General features: G+C 41.2%; 2 protein-coding genes across 3 annotated transcripts in view; one reads left to right on the top strand and one right to left on the bottom strand.

The window, feature by feature from the left end:
• Positions 1 to 1634: 1634 nt before the first annotated feature.
• Positions 1635 to 7892, top strand: LOC146575028 (leucine-rich repeat-containing protein 3-like). The gene is made up of 2 exons (XM_085275228.1): positions 1635 to 2282; positions 4199 to 7892. The coding sequence occupies exon 2, from the start codon at positions 4266 to 4268 to the stop codon at positions 5115 to 5117; it is 852 nt and encodes a 283-aa protein (XP_085131354.1). The 5' UTR covers positions 1635 to 2282; positions 4199 to 4265; the 3' UTR covers positions 5118 to 7892.
• Positions 7893 to 7896: 4 nt separating this feature from the next.
• Positions 7897 to 19980, bottom strand: part of col2a1b (collagen, type II, alpha 1b) — a 47381-nt gene continuing 35297 nt past the window's right edge. For both annotated transcript variants that reach the window (XM_085275227.1, XM_085275225.1), the window contains 15 exons: positions 19595 to 19648; positions 19408 to 19461; positions 18337 to 18498; positions 16063 to 16170; positions 14280 to 14387; positions 13974 to 14027; positions 13417 to 13524; positions 12844 to 12897; positions 12592 to 12699; positions 12388 to 12441; positions 12171 to 12278; positions 10844 to 11132; positions 10387 to 10574; positions 9656 to 9898; positions 7897 to 9436 (listed from right to left, as the gene is read on the bottom strand). In XM_085275227.1, coding sequence (XP_085131353.1) covers positions 9290 to 9436; positions 9656 to 9898; positions 10387 to 10574; positions 10844 to 11132; positions 12171 to 12278; positions 12388 to 12441; positions 12592 to 12699; positions 12844 to 12897; positions 13417 to 13524; positions 13974 to 14027; positions 14280 to 14387; positions 16063 to 16170; positions 18337 to 18498; positions 19408 to 19461; positions 19595 to 19648 — 1839 coding nt within the window. In that variant the 3' untranslated portion in view covers positions 7897 to 9289. The remainder of the gene's footprint in view (positions 9437 to 9655; positions 9899 to 10386; positions 10575 to 10843; positions 11133 to 12170; positions 12279 to 12387; positions 12442 to 12591; positions 12700 to 12843; positions 12898 to 13416; positions 13525 to 13973; positions 14028 to 14279; positions 14388 to 16062; positions 16171 to 18336; positions 18499 to 19407; positions 19462 to 19594; positions 19649 to 19980) is intronic.

The following is a 19980-nucleotide window of genomic DNA, read 5'->3' on the forward strand; positions in this document are numbered from 1 at the left end:
CGGGCTGCAAGTCTTTTGCTGTCACCCAAAGCCCCTACAAAGCAACATTTTTTAATACTTTGTTTTGTCAGCAGAGATGATTTTCCGTCTGTGTTGTAGTTTTTAACAACACAGCAGCAAACCAGATCTTTGTGTTAGTCCTCGGTCGTAAGCATTTTTAAGACGACTCCAGCACTACCGAGTCCCACTTGGCCACGCTGTGGAAAAATGGCTACTGAGAGCCTCAGCAGAACACCTGCCCCCAGCCTGACCTGTTGTTAGTGGATTTAATCCCGAGAGAATGACAGGCTAGTTACAAGAAATGCTCCACTGCTTTTTCTTTTCTCTCGCTCCCACTCCTCTCCCTCTCTATACCTAATGGAGAGGTATAGCCACATGAGTTTTGTGGGTTTTATTTTTTTGCCCTTTCTTTTCACAACACAGATAAAGGACAAAAACACGGACCGTGTGCACAGAAAGAACTAGATTTTTGTTTCTGGCTGGCAGATCTTTTCCACTGCCTCTTTGTATTTACAAATTTGTATGGTTTGCTCAGTTTTCCCCTCTGAGGACAACACCCGAGCAAACAGATGATGCCAAACTGTTTCACTTGACTGCAGTGATGGTTTTCCTTGGAGTTCATATTGTCAGTGTTGTCATCATCGTGCTGCTCAGAGGCATGCGCATCCTTTAAAAGATCTTCATCCGATATTGTACAAATAGACCCTCCATAGCCTTCTCACCATGTGGTACAGCTTTTATTTTTCTTCCTGCAAATTGAACTTCGGACCCAAAATCATGCTATTCGCTCTCAGTTCAGGGAGCAAAAATAGACAATGTGCAATACTTTTTTTTTCTTTCTTTTTTTGAGTAGGAGATTTTTCTATCTGCTGCCATGTGCTTTCTCATTATGCACCCCTTTGTCCCTTGTTTTCTATCTGTAAAAACCACAAAACTCAGCCTGTCTGCCGCATCATGTCTGGCAAGCATGGAAACAATCACCCATCAAGGGCAAAACATTCACAAGTATTCAGCTGGAATGTGGGGGCAAAAAAAGGCATTATACTTGCAGCGTTCTGTATTTGTCAGGAGTGGGAATGTCATAGATTTAGCAGGAGCGGGACGGGCTGTAGAGGCAGAGGAGGGATACGAGGTGCCATCATGGCTGTCAGACCCATCCTTTCCCCCCTGAGGGCTCTGCTGTACATGGGCAGATATTTTTGCTGCTTACAATAGAAAATCAGAGACGGAGCAGGTCACTCATCCCGAGAGTGCGCCTGCTCTCTGCATACATTCTGTTTTCTGCTGTTTTGTCTCCCGGTCTGATGGTGTTTCCATGTCATTTATGTGGAAATTCAAAATGTCAAGGCTGCCATATGTTCTGCTGCTCCTTTGTAGGTCCATGCTTATGTTTCCCTGCGTGTCCAAGTCAGTCTTCATTTTCAGCTTGATCCACTCTCTGTGTCTGCACACTGTGACAAATGAAGTCTCTTTCTACTTGACCTCCACTACTAAGCGTGGACAAAACAGGAGTGATTAGAAGAATCGCATTTTCCCTTTAATGCTGTTTTCCTTTCAGCTCTATCAGTCAGGACTCCTGTTTATCTAACTGTGAACAGCTGCAGGTAGGACTCCAGCCTGACAGCTTTTGTAAATAGCCCGCTCAGCTTTGCGGGTGATATAGGCTATTTATTATTTCACATGCTATATCAAACAATGATTAGGCTCTTTTTTTTTTCTTTTTTTTTTTTTGCTTACTTAAAATGAATAAATAAATTACTAATCTGTGTAACTGTGCGCATGGCTGAGTTTCAATCTGATTCTGCTGGAAAAATGGTTGGAAGAATCTAATTATATCTATAGGTTAATTAAGTTAACCAGCGTCTTCTCAGAAAGCTGAGATTGATTCCAGCTCTAGTGAGGGACAGAAGAAGTGGAGGGCACACCTCCCGCGTTTGTTTTCGTCTCACGCGCGCACACGCACACACACATATACAAGCGCGCGCGCACAAGCAGATACAGAGGGAGGGAGAGAGTTTGCCCCACATCTTTATCGCTATAACTACCCTCCACTAGTGAGACAGTCAGTGATGGAGCCTTCCGCAGGGGACAGACCGCCACGCGCTCTCAGGTGATTCTCTGTCTGTCTTCTTTTTCTGCCTTTTTGGGAAATTTGTCAACTCTGAGGAAGAGGATGATGATGATGTTCATCCAGTCTGTGGGAAGAAAAACTACAAACGGAGTCTAAATAAACATCCTCACCCGCCGCGTGGATCCAAACTTCACCAGAAACGGTTTTACAGGTGAGTTTATTTATGTTCACTTGGAAAAACGAGCCCTGACATTCAGATCCTTCGCGAATTGCTTCTCTCTCTTTAAAAAAAAAGAAGAAAAAAAGAAGAAGAAATGCATAACTTTAGCCTAATAAGGCAAGCGGAGAAAAAAAGCTGCACATAAAATTCAAGTAACTTCATTTTTATCGCACAAAAGTTTAAAAATGATACAGAAAAAAATCACATTTAGTGTCACCAAACGGAAAGCGCTGTTTTGTGGACGCCCTTTGCTTCGGGTAGACTAGTTGACCTGTTTCACGCAGATTAATGTCATCTAAAGTCTGCATGAAATTTCACCGGCATCGTTATTATGTCGGTGCAGGTTCATTTTGTCAAAAACTATGTTGGGTGCAGGAAATTCCGAGAATGTCTTTTCTATTTCGGATAAATGCCTTTTAAAATTAGGAAGGGATATTAGAAAAAAAATAATTGGAAACTGCAGTCACCAGCTGTAACCACAGCTGTATTTGCTTTGGGAGCCTCCCCACCCCGGTCTTTCTCAATCCCATTCTTATTAATGCAGCAGATGATTATTTTTGCTAATTGGGGATTTGCATGCATCTGCATTCAGTATGTTAATAACGGACCGTTGAGTGCAGAGCCAAATCCTCTGCACAGTTTATAAGGCACAGAGGGCAGCTTGATGGACATCAGAGGGCTGTCACCCAGTCACCTTCAGGCATATCATCCAAATCTAGGCCGCTTGAGTCGGGGTTGAAACCCTCAGCCCTGCTGTCAGGACAATAGAGACACATGACAGTTTTTATTCTATTATGAAAATGGGGAGAAAGCGGAGGGTGCTTGACATTTTAAGAGGATAGTCTTTTAATCAAATTCAAGGAGTGTTTTGTGATTTCTGTCTGGGAACAAGAACATCTTATGGCCATGCTTGTGTCAGCAAAACAAGAACAGGCTGCCCTCACACCACCTACAGACCCACATGGTTTTATTTATTTGTTTTAAAGAAAGGGGGAAAAAAAACATATTTAAAGCAGAGTCCCAGTTGGTTTTGCTCATGTTGCTTTTTTTAAACTTTTGCCTCTAAACTGTGGGAGAAGCGAGCAGATGCTAACACCCAGACTGCTGCTGGGTTATTTTTTTTTCCAGCCCTGTCACTTATTGACACTGTGCGACTCGGGCAGGATTAATGTTCATGCAGTTAATAGTGCAGCAGGCAATGCTTGGGCTTATCGATCCAACCCCTTTCTAACCTACATCCTACAATACACATCTCCTCTACCTCACCCTTGGAAGATGATTAAGGGGATATGGCATCATGGGGAAATAAATACAGGGATAAATGAGATGAGCATGTATTGATGGGTGTAATGTAATGCTTTCCTTCTCATCTTAAACTTGTTATTCTGGAGGAGCACAACAGGAGAGGAATGGGAGGGTTTAAGATGATCTTTTATAATGATTTACGTCCCTTTAATGCAGAAGTACAAGAGAGGATTTTTAACCCTATTAGATCACTTAAACCGTCATTACGGCTTGAACTGTGATTCGTGAGGGAATCATTGCAATAAAACTTGCTGATGGTTCCACTGAAAGTCCAGTTTCATTTCAGAGTTATTAACAAACATTTTTCTTCGATATGCATGACAAGGGGTGATTTTCTAGCATAGAAACTGTCCTCTTACATGTTTGAGTCCATTTGTATTACATGCCTCTCCATACAGGAGGGCTTTCGTGGAATAAGCCGCGTTTAAGCTCATTCACTGTCTGTCTCTTTAGCCACTGACCTTTTTTCTGCCCCTCCTCCCAAAACATCATAATCTCCCCTTGTGAGCATTTGTTATGATTGCATGTGTTTGCAGATTAAGTAAAGAGAGAGAGAGAGAGTCTTCATTTCCAAACTGACCTCTTTTCTCTCAATCTGTCAGATTCTCCCAGCGCAACAGTGTGCGGCTAACTGGGACCTGGTGTGTGTCAGGAGGCTATGGTGAGGCCATGTGCACGGGCTGGTGTGAGGCGAGATGTAACAGCCTCAGTGGAGGAAGACGTAAAGGACTGGATCTTCACTCATGGCTTCGTGTGTCACTCCTGTTCTTGGCTCTGTGGGGCCAAGTGTTCCCACAGTGCCCGGACAGCTGCCACTGTGCCTGGGACACGGCCACGGTGTTGTGCTCGGATGCTGGGCTGCGGGAGATCCCAGAGGGGATCCCACCAGAAACTGTCTCCCTCCACCTGGAGCGCAATTACATACGGAACATCCCAGAGAGTGCCTTCAGTAACCTGGTCCGCTTGCGGGACCTGTACCTGTCCCACAACCGCATCGACTCGCTTGCCTCTGGGGCCCTGCAACATCTGGGGCCCGAGCTACGCCTGCTGGACCTCTCACATAACCAGCTGAGGCACGTCAGCAAGGAGGAGTTTGGTTCCACTCGTGCAAAGACACGTCTTTACCACAATCCCTGGCACTGTGACTGCACACTCCAGGAGCTGATGGAGACTCTGAACCTGGAGCCTGAGACAGTGAATGGGATAATATGTGAGAGCTCTGTGCGGGGGGTGGGTGAGGGGAGCAGGTGGGAGGATCCGGGGTCACTGGGCGAGCACGCAGGCCAACCGCTGGTTAAACTGCTGGACTCTGGGGTGAATTTCTGCAGTCTGCAGAGGAAGACCACTGATGTAGCCATGCTGGTGACCATGTTTGTGTGGTTCTTCATGGTCATTGTGTATGTAGTGTACTATGTGAGGCAGAACCAAGCCGAGGCTCGCAGACATTTGGAGTACCTGAAGAGTTTACCCAGCCCACGCAAGACCCCTACTGAGACAGATACTCTCAGTACAGGTTTCTAAACTCCTGCTCAGCTGAAATTTAAAAGAAAATGTTATTTTTACCAACCTTGACTTTGAAATTCTATGTGGAGTTATGGTGAAAACCAGCAGTGGAAGATGCACACACAGAGGAAACGTAGCTCCCGAACACCCTGCAAATGTCTTCATATTTCCTTTCCCATCATATTTTTTGCTAATTGTGGATAAAACAAATACTTGCTTACTCATCCCACCATCTCTACTGAGAGAAAATTTAACAATCCCTAAAAGTACAAAGTGAAAGTGTAACATGTAAGACATCTTCTTGCACCCCCTCTTTTATCCTCCCACCATGCTTCATACTGTGTTCTTTTATCTTAAATTAAGCTCTAATTAGGAGTCGTTGACCAACTGACCCTTAATAAAACTACTGAAAGGCACTAATCAGCTGGAGTGTTTATCAGGTCGAGGACAGTGTGCAAACGCTAATGTGTGTCATCTTATAATTGCTTGTCTAATATGTGTGCGTACGTGTGCACGTGCATTTTTGTGCATAGCTGTGGCCGTTTTTACTTTGATATTATTGATTTTGCGCAGATATAATTTAAGCCTTTTTTAATATATCAGCACTGACCCAGTGTTTGTGTCACTGGAAAGCCTCTGATCTAAATTTTCTCTAAGGAATCCATTAGAGCTGGAGGTGAACTATTGTGTGTCCGTTTAGTATACATACCCAGTATCGCCTGGTGTACAGAGAGTCCAAATCAATTTAGAAAACAATTATTAATACACATATTTATCCAGAGAGGAGCTGGTAGAAAACCTCGAGTCCTGATTATTTGGGGCTGCATTTCTTTTTCTTTTACACAACCCCATCCCAATCGATTTTCTTTTAAAAGGCAGTGTGAAAATAAGCAAAACACTTTGATAATAAATTGCTTTGATTAGAACACGACAGATTGTAGTGTTACAATTAATGCTATTCCTGTAGGTGTACCGCAGGTGCACTGAATCCTCAGCCTAGCTTTTTGCACGCATGCAGAACAAACCCTGCCTGGATAAACATCCGCATTTCACCCAGTATCACATGATTTAATTGAATTCAGATTTACTGTGGTAATATGTTAGCATTCTGTGAGGAGAGGGTGTGCAATGTGATTTAATAAATCTGGATTTGTCATCCTTCACTGTTGCATTAGAGACTGTAAAAAGCCCTATTTTCAGTTTGCTAGTCAACCTCTTTAAAACGTGTCTCCATACCGGAGTGTGGGATCATAAATGGGGAAAAGTAAGCTTGTTATTTACGGCATAATTTTAGGTTTCACTCTCATTGTATTCAAACACACACACAAAAAAGACTTTGGAAACAAGGGCAACAATGCAACCCAGTCAGCAATGAGTGGTTTAATGGGAACAGCTAGTTTATAACATGTTTTTATAGGTATGTGAGCCACACAGATCTTCAGATCAATTTGTAATAATTATGACTTAAAAAAAATCTCTTTGGACCAAATACCTGTTGGTCCATTCTAAAACCAAGTTATGGTTATGGTAAACTACTAATACCAGTATGTTAGCACTGTCATTGTGAGGATGTTGGTAGGATTTAGCTCAGAGCACTGTGCTGAGGGACCATACAGTATCATAGAGCTGCTAGCATGGCTTCTTTTTTCATGTATCATCCGTATGTGATCGATTAAAGTGTACAAATGTCTATGTGGCCATTATATACAATAAAATATTATCTTATCTAAAAGCTGGGTTGGTAAAGTGGGAAGAGCCGAGGCACACACTGGAATAGGTCAACATTTAATGTGTTATATTGATGAGTGTGGTTTGTTTACTTTGGACCCTCAGAGAGAGATTCTGGTTCAGGTCTGCGCTGTTCCCATGCTGTCAGAACTAGAGTCAGTTATTGATATTGTTATGATCTGTGTGTGAAACCAGTCTTGTTGGTAAACCGCAGGCAAGAAGAAGACGAGAATAAAACGGTGGACGCTCGTTATGTGACTTAAAAAGCAAAACTGCCTGTGAATAAACTGTATGTGTAACCGTACATACTCTGAATATTTCTTGAACGTTAGCTGTTTGTCATAAATCCTACATCTAGTGTTGATGTGCCTGAGCTCAGTTTCATATCTTTATAATAATGCTCCTGGTCTCTCCAGTGATGATTGTAACAACCCCAAAAATCAAATGTTTTTTCCTGTAGATTTTTTATTATTATTATTATTATTGATGATGTATTTCCATCCCAGTGATTTGTTTTCTTGTCTGTTTGTTCACCCAAAAATATCCAAACAAGAGTAAACTCATATTGGAAAGTATTACATTAAATAATAAATGAGCCATGAAAAGCGACGTTGGGGGAAAAACAGAAAAAAAAAAAACAAATAAAACAAACATTGCTCTACTTTGTTTATAGAAATGCTTCTTGATTTATTTCTACTGAAGATAGAAAAATGCAATTAGAAGAATAGAAATGAAGTACAGAGAGACAAATCGCAGTATGAGCTGATCGCAGTTGGCAGTCTTTCCCATTTCTACTTTACTGTGCATGAAAAGTGAAGGAAACGATTGGAAAACCATCACAGGTACGTTTTGTTCCATCATCAGTCAAGGCAAAATTAAACCATATCCATCACTGCTCTTCCCTGGAAATAAATCCAGATATTGGCACAGAAACATAAAATAGAAGCAGGGTAGATATGATACGTTGTCTTTTTTATTTATGTTTGAATGTTTTTTGTTAAGGACGAGATATTTCATCACCGGGGAGAACAAAACGGAACATAAATAAAACGCAACTTCAGCCTTTGACTTGGTTTTGTCTTTTATTTCCAATTTACATTAATTAAAACGTAACAAAAACAAGTCATGATCATAATAATATAATAATGCTATTATTATTAATAATAATATTATTATTAATAATAGAAAATATACACAACCTCACACAAATGGACCCTCTGGCTGGCTGTAGGACCGGAGCAACAAAGTCAAACACGCTTTACATCGTGAGTGTGAAGCAGAGGGCGCGTGCTGTGAGGAGACTGAAGGCAGGAAGCAGAGAGGGATGAAGGTCAGGGCGGGTGGGGGGCAGCAGACTGGGCTTTAATGATCAAATTTTCAAATCTTCAACATGTTGGTCACACACATGTAAAGATTTGAGGTGGAAAAGGCCTCAGTTTCAACTTGTCAAGATCTTCTTTTTTAGCGTGAGGTAGCTTTAACATACCAAAACAAATGTTAGGAAAAGAAAAAGAAAACAATTTTTAAAGAAATGAACATGACTTGATTGTAAAAATTTACGAGGGGGCCATATTTGTTTATGTACGAAGGCACGAAGCAAAGAGGGGGGGGCAAGCCGGGACTTTTATCACCCTGAAATCCAAAATCCTGGGCAACATGCTCTCTCTGAGAAACTGTATATATATGTATACACACATATACATATATATACATATATACAGGTCACTAAATGTGAGTATCTGGCTGATAAAAAATACAAACTGTTTTACAACAATAGCACCATTGACTTTATTTATAATACACAGTAACTTTTGACACACTGTGGCAGCAGAAATAGGAACACCTGCACTTTCTTTGCAGCTTGATTGTTGTTGTTTCATTCTTTAGTGGATATTGTACAGGAGCGATGGGATGGTTAGAAAAGAGGAGGAAGTACGAGAGAGAGTTGGTGGAAATTATTTGTGTGTAAGCCACTTTTCAATACTTAGCAACAAACTCAGTCCTGTCACACCAGGGATCTCAACCTAAACAATAAATAAATAACACCAACACATTGTTCTCTCTCCAATTCCTACGTATGCTCCTGTACTCTCCTCATACTTCCTCCTTCTTGTTCGCGAATATGCAAAAGATTAGTTGGCAGGGAGGGAGAAGGGGAGGTAGCATTTTTGGAGAAAACAGGGAGTCCGTGGTTTGGGGTGGGCAGGGGCGAGCTGACTGGAGGCAATGCTGGATGAATCACAAATGACAGGTGCTGGTGCCATTCAGTGCAGATATCCTATGGAGTTCAACTTGGAAAAGCACTTTCTACTAAGAAAAAAAGTCCCATTTAAAAAAAAAGTGTCTTGATTTTTCTTTTTTTCTCTTCCTCGCCTCCTTTATCTGAGGTGTGCTCCTCTTTCATGTTATTTTCTTTTTCAAATCTCCACTTCTTTTTTCTCGATAATTTGATCCCTCGTTCTTTACAAGAAGCAGACCGGCCCGACATCGACTCCAAACTCCTGGTCTGCTCCACCGATATCCATGGGTGCAATGTCCAGGATGGGCAGACGAGAGGTCTTCTGTGATCTGTATTCAATCACCGTCTTGCCCCATTTTCCCGTGTGTCTCTGTAGAGCGAGAACGACAGGTGCAAACAGCTGTTAAACAACCTCTAACTACTCCAGAACTGGAGAGAATGAGATTAGTTTCGTGAGTGGACACAGCAAGAAATTTGTATGAGCTTTATTGTTCTCTCAGCCACTTTTAACATCCCTCATTACGTTTTTACGATTCTCTGACAGTGTGGGTGTAATGTATATGGATGTCAGCCATATTGCTGGTCTTACCGTGCAGCCATCTTCCAACACAGCGTAAGTGAAGCGGCTGTTGCCCTCGGCTCTGATCTCCACGTCATTGGAGCCCTGCAGCAGCACGGCCTTCTTCAGGTTGCCTGTCGAGCCGTCCATGTAGGCCACGCTGTTCTTACAGTGGTAGGTGATGTTTTGAGAAGCCTCAGTGGACAGCAGTCTCAAGAACGTCATCTGAATGGCGGCAGTGTTGGGCGCCAGGCTGTCATCGCCATAGTTAAACTGCATTGCATAGGAATTGAAGGAAGGGAAAGTTAGAATAACAGTTGCAATTGTTTTTATGGTTCAGTTTATACGCATGTGTGTTTTTTTCCTGGTTGTTGAGATGATGTTTCAGATTTTAAAAACCTTACATACAGGGGCTTTAAGAGGGAGTCATTGATTTTATGTCCTCGCTCAGCCAAAATGTGCTTTTTATTCTTCTGCTAAACTTTATTTATAAGGTTTCTACTTGAGACCAAGATGCTTTTTAACTTCGCTTTAAGTAAGACTAGTATAGACTTAAGAGAAAACGATGGAAAAGGCACTGCTCATCGTGCAGCAGAATCCATAGACGTGTCAACCAATGATCAATATTTATGCTGAACTGCCGACCTGCCTCCACTGTTTTCATATCATTGACTTTTTAAAATAGTTTAACATGTGCATAGCAGTGAATCCGCTTCCCGTTTCACAGGCACAGAGAATTTAAAAATGTTGATGCAACTTACATGGAATCCTCCATTCATGCTTTCTCCGAACCAGACATGTTTGCGGTCCTTGCTCTTGCTGGTCCACCAGTTCTTGCGAGGGATGCTGGAAGGCTTGGGGTGGACGCAGGACTCCCCTGTCTCCATGTTGCAGAAGACCTTAATAGCATCTACGGTGCAGCCTTGATTGGGATCAATCCAGTACTCTCCTGCAGATGGAAAAAGACAGGAACATGGGAGCGCATCATTCTCGGTCTTTGGTAAATTAAAAATCTGATAATACTTGGAAATTTATTGTATAATGTTTTGTTTTTCTAATATTGAAAAAACAGACTAAATCAGCTCAATCCAAACACTCCCCAACTGCAGAACCTTGGCTAATACAAACCTTGACTTTACTAAATTGAGATGGCAAAAAATTCCTGTCTGTTTTCTCATCTCACCCCAAATTTAACCAATTCCCCTCGGTGTCACTCACCACTCTTCCAGTCAGGGTGGCACAGTTTCAGGTCTCTGCAGGTGCGAGCAGGGTTTTTCTTGGATCCCTCAGGGCTGCGGATGTTCTCAATCTGGTTGTTGAGAGATTTGAGAGTGGCGTCGACCTCAGCATCATGCTGTCGGAGATTTCCAGAAGCCTGGTCGGCTCTCATGTACCTGAGAGGATCGGGGCCTTTCTCAGTCTGACCCAGACCAGCGAAGGCAGACATATCGATGCCAGGGCCCGGGGGACCAGGAGGACCAGGGGGTCCGGGGTTTCCAGGAGGACCCTGAGAGAAAAGAATAAAGACGGGAGGGTTATATACTTCTTCTTTTTTTGTTGAGTCTTGCAATCATTGCACTTCTGCATTATTTTGCCCTTTTCTGTCAAACCCGTCAAGCCTCTCTTCCTGATGGGTTCAGGAAATCCTCTACAATCTGTTCTTGTATCTCATTTCTATTAACTTGTCTGAGACTTCACTCCCACTTTCAGCATCCACGTAGTAAGCGAGTCATTCATTTCCACTGATACTCACATTTAATTTGACCTTTGCTAAATTTTTCCTTCCTGTTTTTCAGTCCATTAATTGCCACTTAATTTGTCCATTTCTTGTTGCAGTGCACCTACAATTCCTGCTTCAATATGAAATTATGAAATGCAGACACAGTTTCTGCAGCTCCTACACCATAAGTGTGCCCTCCTTACAGACTGACTTTACGTCTTCGACCATTATCTTTAATAAGGACAACAAATTTGCTATAATCTGGTATAATAATAAAAAACAAACATTAAAAAAACTTATTTCATTTATATCCACTTAATTTTGTCCCATGTGGACATTATGTTTCTGGCTTTTTAGAATATTTTGCTGCTACTCTTTGTACCAATCAATAAAACGTGTTAATTTATATAATGGTTTTGATTTAAATTTGACCCCCCCCCCCGACTAATAGTGTTTTTTCTTTTGCGACAGGGACAGAGAGGAAGGATCGTGTCATGACTGACTGTGATGTAAACCAGCGAATAATGTTCTACGAAATTATTTGCGCAAATGTTCAACTCACGTCACACAACTAAACCCCTCAGATCTCGCACTCATGATGTCATGAGGTCGTGACAGTCGTGCACAGTTTCCAATCTTGTCCCATTCTTGTTTTTTCAATTCTTGAAAACAACTTTGGTATTCTCATGTATTTAACACAAACCTGTTTTTTGCAGAATGTAGCAAAAAGTAATAAAAAAAACTATTATAAATATGTGACGGAACAAATTAAATAAAAAAAAAAAAAGAGGAGCATGAATTGAATGAGCACAAAAAAGCACTCACAGCAGGACCGGTCTCTCCACTGCGACCACGGGGTCCAGGGGGTCCAATGGGTCCAGGCAGACCATTTGAACCGTCTTTTCCAGCAGGGCCAACGGGTCCAGGTGGTCCCTGCAGAGACAGTTTGAGATGTTAAGGTCTGAAGATGAAGCATTTAAAGAAGCTAATGGTTTTTCAAAGTGACTGCCACTTTTTATTACAGTTGAGTATTTGTACTCACACGTTGTCCTGCAGGTCCAGCAGGTCCAGTAGCACCCTGGTCTCCAGGTTGACCCTAAAGTAGAAGAAATACAGTAAATACCTGAAGCATGATGACAAGAAAACTGCACTACAGCAAAGGCACGGATTAGTTGAAATGACTGAGCTGGTGTACAACAAAGTTCAGGAGGCAGATGTATGTTTACAGGCAGAGAGTGATGCTTACTGGAGGTCCGGGGAGACCCTGCAGACCAGTGAAGCCTCGGTGTCCCTTCTGTCCTCTTTCACCAGCTTCTCCTGCCTCGCCTTTGTCACCACGGGGTCCTTGGGGCCCCTGAGAACAAAGCGTGGTAATATGTGTGTGAATTTCAAGAGTTAATTTAAGCCTTGTGGCAAAACCAATTTTCTTTTGTTTATTCAGGCCAGAAATTATTCAAGACTTGGCATGCAGCTTTGTTTCTCTCAGAAAGAAACATACAGGCATTCCTCGGGCACCAGCAGGTCCTGAAGATCCAGCAGGTCCTTGTGGACCCTGAAACACAAAAGAAACAAAAGGAATTATGGACCATACGAACACAATGACGATTATTCTAACTTTTAATAATCTGCTAGTAGAAATTTCATTAATAATTACAGTAAGTTTCATTTTCAAGATTTAGCAATTTGTCTTCACTCTGTACTTGTCATTGTGTACCAGCTGTGTACCTCCTTGTTCAACAATATGCTTGTATACCAGTCAAATATGTCTGCGTTTAGGAAGCAAACTGTGATAAAATAGTCTACAATTGTTAACATAGTACACTGACTGAATGTTATGTAAATGAGAAAAGCAAGCACAGAGTTTAATTTTCCTCTTAGACCACAGGTCACTCAGGGATAAAACACTTGAGACATACTCCTCAGCACTCGCTATCAGACAATATGCTAATTTCCAGCAGAGAAAAATCCACCTTATATAAATCTCATAAGGCCAAACAAACTTTGCTCTTCAGCTGCAGCTTTTCTAGAAACATCTTATTTTAATTTAGCTTGTCTTGGAGGTAATACTCACAGGCTCTCCTCTGTCTCCCTGTTTGCCAGTGGGACCAACTGGGCCAGAAGCACCAGGAGCGCCCGGAGCACCAGGAGCACCAGCAGGACCAGTGTTACCACGCTCACCCTGCAGAGTGAGAGCACAACAGTCAGGGATTTACATGTAACGTAACATAACTCAATTACTGCTATCTACTTAAGCACAAGGTTTGATAAAAGATGTTAGAACCAGATGGTAAAAATAAAAATTTAATGCACATATACTATATAAATACATTTTTATAAAACTGTGCACTCAGAATAAAGCTGCTCAAAATACAGAAGTCCAGCAGCAGACGAAGAAAAAACTGAGTGAATATGATTGTGTTTTAAACACTAATTGCATGTGATTGTATATTACAGGAGGCTGAATCTATAAAAGCATCTCATCAGGCTTCCGGCTGCAGTTTTGCTTTGCTTCACGCTGCTGCTGTTGTGCAGTCTTATGCCACTATCGTGCAATACTGATTTGAACGTTTCCAAAATATCAATAAGGGTATTAAAAATTGGATGATAAGACCCAGACTTGCTTCTCACCTTATTTCCAGGAGAACCATCTCTACCGGGAGGTCCATCAGATCCAGGGGTGCCCTGTCAGATAATGGAACCAAATCAAATGTTAATAGTTTCCACCAAACCAGATGTCCCCTTAACTGAATACAGATCAGCTGCATAATAAACCTGCTCCAATATTAATGTGGTGTAAACACAATGCAAATGTAAACATGACACAACGGCGGTGCATAGTAACGGACTTCACCTGTCGGAGGAAAACAGCTGAGAGCCCTAATGTTGCAGATATGAATCTAATTCACACATGCTGCATGCTAGCTATTCCCTGACCTCTCTGCCAGGCTCTCCAGCAGGTCCAGTCAGTCCAGGTGGTCCAACAGGTCCAGGGGGTCCACGGTCTCCAGGACCACCAGAAGCTCCTTGCTTTCCAGGCTCACCCTGAGGAGAAATGAGAGAAAAGACTTTTAACTGACTTCATTCAGTTGTTACCGTTATTATTATTTATTTAGTCGGATTAGTCCGCTACATAGAATATAACATGTTTGATGAATGCTGTCATTTTATGTTAAAAGCTTAGCTTCTGCTGTAAAATTAGGAAAACAAGAAACAATTCTGGGGTCTTGTGGATATAGAAATAATGTCATATTTAATTTGAGTATGATTCTGGTCTGTAGTCATTGTCCTTTTTGTCGACCAATCACAGCTTTGTGAATGATCAGAGAGGATTAACTGAGCTTATAAAGGTCCTCATAGGCCACCTTAAAAACCTGTCAAGATGGTCATTATATATAACTGGGATAAAAGGGTACATTTTTGTACATAGTATGCTTGTGCATATTCCTACAGTACATATCAAATTTTATAAATCATTCATAAATATTATCCTCAAAAAGTAACTGAATCCACAGTTCGACTTCACTTCCGCTACTAAAATCATTTTCTCTGCTTGAAACATTCCTGGGTGACTTTCCTGGCATCACTGCTGTTTCCTTGGCATCCCTTTCATGCGTACGGATGAATAATTGATGGTGAGGACATGCCCACTGAGATGTTGTAAGTAGGGGACAAGCTCATGTCACGTATCTAATAGTGTGAGACGCAAGAAGGGGAGGCTTCTTGTCACATGTCATCTTGTGCATCAGATAGACTCACATGGAGAGCAGCCCTAGCTCATGTGAGATTCGATTTGACTGTGACCCAATTAGGGCAGCAGAATGACAGTGGAGCCTGTCTGAAGGCTTTGCACATTCACTCGTACTAAGTGACAAAACAGTAGGCACTCTGCTCTTAAGGCGTCTTCCTGAATATTTATTTTACCACCCTGTTTCTGAAAAAGTTGGGAGGCTGTGCGAAATGTTAACTGCAGTGCAAGGATTTTGAAACCTTTTGCAGGTATGAATGCAATGCACAAAAACAGAATGGAAAGTAGAGATTTGTAGTTACATTTGTTTACATTTTTGTTTTTAAATTGACAGATATTAAGTTGCTTCCAGCAAAGATATGGAAACACCTCAATCTGAGTAACTACAGACACACAAGTGGAAGAAATCCAAATAAGAAAAACACTTCAAATCTATGAGCTCCAACTTTACTGGATTAGAGTTTAAAAAACACCAAAACGATTACATAATTACATCACCAACTATTTTCAACACTGATTTTCTTTTCTTAAGTTGTTTTCTTGATCAATCAATTAATGTCAAAATGTCAAAATCCAAAAAAAGGAGAAAATCAATAAAAAAAATCAACGGGTAAGAAAACAACCTTTGTTCTCTAGTTTATCTGAAGCATGGAAAATTAATTGTATTACATTATATATCACAAATATTTATATCACAAATGATTTTGCTTATGTCTCATGACTAATACATGAGCTTATATTGTAATTTTATTTCAGCTCTATTACTGTGAATTAAATGTCTACATAACATTTCTACAAAATAGATAACAAACATTTTAAATTTGTAATGTTTGACTCTTGGAAATTATGAGGATCATATTTTAGGATTTATTCTGACATAGACTAAATAATGTGTCGTTTTATTAAACTAAATAACTGACAGACAATTTGCAAGTTGAATTTTATGAGTGGGTGAGTGGGTATATTACTTACAGAAGGTCCAGGCAGACCGGGGAAACCTCTCTCGCCACGCTGTCCAGGGAGACCAACAATACCGCGCTGACCAGCCAATCCCTGAGGACCTGAAGGACCAGGCGGGCCCTGAGAGGAGAAAAGTGGCAGAGCGGTGGTTATATAGATTTTTACTATTATTATTATTTTGGGTGGTTATGGATTAATTTAACAACTATCAACAAACAATTTTGATCATATAGGTATCAACAACCAAGAAAATCAGCTGAGAAAAATCAAGAGATTTTACAGTTTATAAATTTAACTTCTAGTTAAAACAAATCTGAAAATCTAAACCTAATCAATAAAAAAAATCACCCAAACTAGAAAGTGCACAAATACTAAAACGAGTGAATACATGGATATAAAATTACAAACTAAACAATGTAATATAATATAAATAGGTTCAAGCACCTTTCATTCTGGTGTCCCATAGACTCTAATATATCTGCGTTTAGGACTAAATAATTTTAGCCACCGGTATAACAGGATGTCACACAGAAAGGTGACGGTGTCTTCAAAGAATTGTTTAAGAGAAAGAAAAATATATGATTGATAGTTAAGTAAGAGGACTGATGGGGCTCTAATTTCTATCCTTTTAATGTGAAGTTACAGTGAGAAGCCTTTCGTGGATAACAGCTAATAAAACACTCAAAGTGATCCATCAATCACCAGCCACTTTATAAGGCACGCCTGTTCCACTGATTGTTAGCGCAAATCTAATCATCCAATTATGTGGCAGCAAATCAGTGGCTTTAGGCAGGCAGACATTGTAAAGAAGATCTGCTGAAGTTCAAACTGAGAGTCAGAATGGGGAAGAAAGGGGATTTAACTCTTTTCCTCTTGAATGCGCAGTAGGGGTAATAACCCTTGTATATTTCAGGCCTGCTGATGGAGAAACAGAAGACCACGCTGGGTGCCGTTCCCATCAGCTAAGAACAGGAAACTGAAGCTGCGATTCACACAGGCTCACCTAACTGGTCAGCGGAAAGCTGGAAAGACATTATCTAATGAGTGTCTTCAGAACTAGGTTCAGGATAAAAAACATGCATGCATAAAAGTTGAGCATTGTTTAAATGCCACAGCCTGCATGTGTATTGTTGCTGACCATGTCTTTATGGCCCTTTATGACCACAGTGAACAGAAGGATGATGAAACATGTCACAAAGCTCAAACTGGTGTCTTGAACATGAGAATAAATTCACTATTCTCTGATGGCATCCACAATAGAGCAGCTTTGATTTGGGCTTTTTGTAAACAAAAGGGAGGGGGGGGGGGTCTAACCTAGCAGCAGCAAGTTGTTCCTAATTAAGTGGCAGGTGAGTGTGCACAGTTCATTTAACACATACAGACATGCAAAAAAAAGAAAAAAGCCCGGAGGTTATGCAGGGCGCTATTTCTTGCAGGTTTTGTGATGTGTGATGACTTTTTGAGGCATCACTTTTGTTTACTGACAAACGCTCAATACAGTTCAAATACAATGCAAAGCAAAGATGTGTTTGTGTCCTATGATTTATCTCTTCTGTCATTTGCTACACATGGGATTTTATTCCCAGCTGCAGTTGCACTTTTCAGTGTCAGTCTCTCCATCACCTCTCCTCATCGCCACAGCTCACTCTTTCACATGTCCTCTCCCTGAAAACATGTCCACTATAAACAACTCACTCCAAGTGACAACTGAGCACCCAGTTCAGCTGACAAAGACTTTGATGTGCTGATACATGGTTCAAGGCTGAAAATCTGTAATCTATAGGATGGACGGAGTCTTGGCACAGCAGCTATCTTGATGTTTGGGTAAGCTATCGTCTGTGGTATGTATAGTATGGTATGTCATTGTCTTGACTTGTCACGTGTTTGTAACGGGCGCGTGCAGGCAGCTCTGGGGGTAGGCAAAGTAAAAGCCTGGGCTCCTGTCATCAGTCTGTCACTGGCCTGTGCTACCCTGTGCTGTCAGATGTCTCGGTCTGCTATTACAGCCAGTGATGGACACTGACAGCTCTGTGCAGTAATGGAGGGTGTTTCCATTACTGATAAAATTGGCTCTTTGGGCTGACAGAGCCACACAAACACCGACAGACGTGCAGAAAACAAACACATCTGATCATTTTCTACTCCCCAGAGTAGCTCTAACGACCGCCTAAATATGGTGCACTGAAGAGGTTTCAAGTATTACAAAGTAAAAAGGAGTTGCAGGTGATGCCAGCCAGTGTCTTGAGTGTTTTATGATGGAATCTGATTGTAGAATGAGAAACTCACAGGTGGACCATCCTCTCCAGCGTCTCCCTTCTCTCCGGGAGTTCCAGCGGGACCACGAAGCCCAGCATCACCCTGTCTGCCTGGAGGTCCACCATCTCCCCTCACGCCTTTGGGTCCATCTTTACCGGAAGGACCAGCAGGACCAGGAGGTCCAGGATTACCCTGACAAGTGTGAGGAGGAGGACACATAAATATGAATCATTACTGAAACATATGAGTATTTTTTGTTATTTTAACTATCCAGTGATGATATGTACAGCTCTATATGACTTCAAATAACACATAGACTGTATATTAGAACCCTTACAGGGTTAGCCTGTTTTCTCACAATATGTTTCTTTGCAGCATGTCTGCAGAAAATGAAAATCTAAGCAAACACACTGTGGTGAAGTGTGGAGGTGTTGAAACAGCAAAGGTAAGCACTTTATAGGTGCAAATTACAAGGTTTCCTATGACACAAAGAAGTCAGGCAGCATTAGAAAACACATCCCTGTATCTGTTTCACAACAGTTTCTCTTGCTTATAAAACACAAATTAAACCAGCTGTTCTTTTTTTCCCATACCTGTGATAGATGTAGTTTTATCTTTATCTTTTTATATAAACTCCACAGTCAGACAAAAATAGATTTTTCTGAAATTATATCAACTACAGTTATACACCAGCAAATATAATTACGATTTATGTTTTCTGGCTCGGTTTGGGAACCCAGTAAACCAATTCAGAATTGATCTTTTCAAAGGATGGCATGGATGCCCCATCAAAGGTCAATAGATGGTTGATGATTTTGAAAATATAGCTTTTGCAGATTTATTCAAAGCCATTTAAACATCAACAGGAGTTTCTGGAACTATGGGGAGATTCACCACCATCTTTAAAATGCTGAATAGGGAATATATTCAGCAGAAGCACACGATAATCAACAGCTTACAGAAAACACTTTATTTTTGCTTTTCCTTTAATTTTTCATTTGCTCTTATCATACTCTTAGTTTTGGTATCACCACTACACGTGTAAAGCTGCACATAGAGTCAGTTTGATGGAGGGTTTAGTCATCAGGACGCTGAACTTACATTGGGGCCAGGGGGTCCAACTCGGCCGGCAGCCCCCGGGAAACCAGTGGCACCCTAACAGAGATGGGCGCATTTAGACAGAGTCACAAATAAAATCCTAAAATAATGCTTCCTGCACATGTTATTATGAGACAAGAGTAAAATAATTTAAAAGTGAGACTCTTTGGTATAGATAAAAATCACTTACAGGAGGTCCCTGAGCACCACGAGCACCTTTAGGTCCAGAAACACCCGTGGGACCCTGAAACGAACATATTCTGTGTTACACTCTGACATTTGTTGTATTTTATAGTAGCTCGTTTCTGTCAGCTAGTTTCTTATTCTGCCTTATGTAGCACAATCACCACCAACAGTTGCTGTCACTTTGTAAACTCCACCATGCATGTTTAAAAGAGAGGTAGAAATGAATGTTTTGCTGATTTGTGCATACATAACAGTTTCTCTTCTTGTAGGAAAAACTGTCACTCAGTGCCTGTCGTACTGTTATATAAAGCTTTTGATTAATAAGAAAAACTGGGATACAAACATCCAGTGTTTTTGTGCAACCTTATTTTGGGTTTAGAAAACATATTT

Source organism: Mchenga conophoros, linkage group LG5 (assembly GCF_057382185.1).
Source record: "Mchenga conophoros isolate Kocher_MC1m ecotype Shallow Benthic linkage group LG5, M_conophoros_male_GT1.1, whole genome shotgun sequence".
NCBI lineage: Eukaryota > Metazoa > Chordata > Actinopteri > Cichliformes > Cichlidae > Mchenga > Mchenga conophoros.

What these genes read in the sequence shown, in the direction of transcription:
- LOC146575028 (XM_085275228.1), top strand. Translation starts at nt 4,266, where the DNA reads ATGTGCACGGGCTGGTGTGAGGCGAGATGTAACAGCCTCAGTGGAGGA.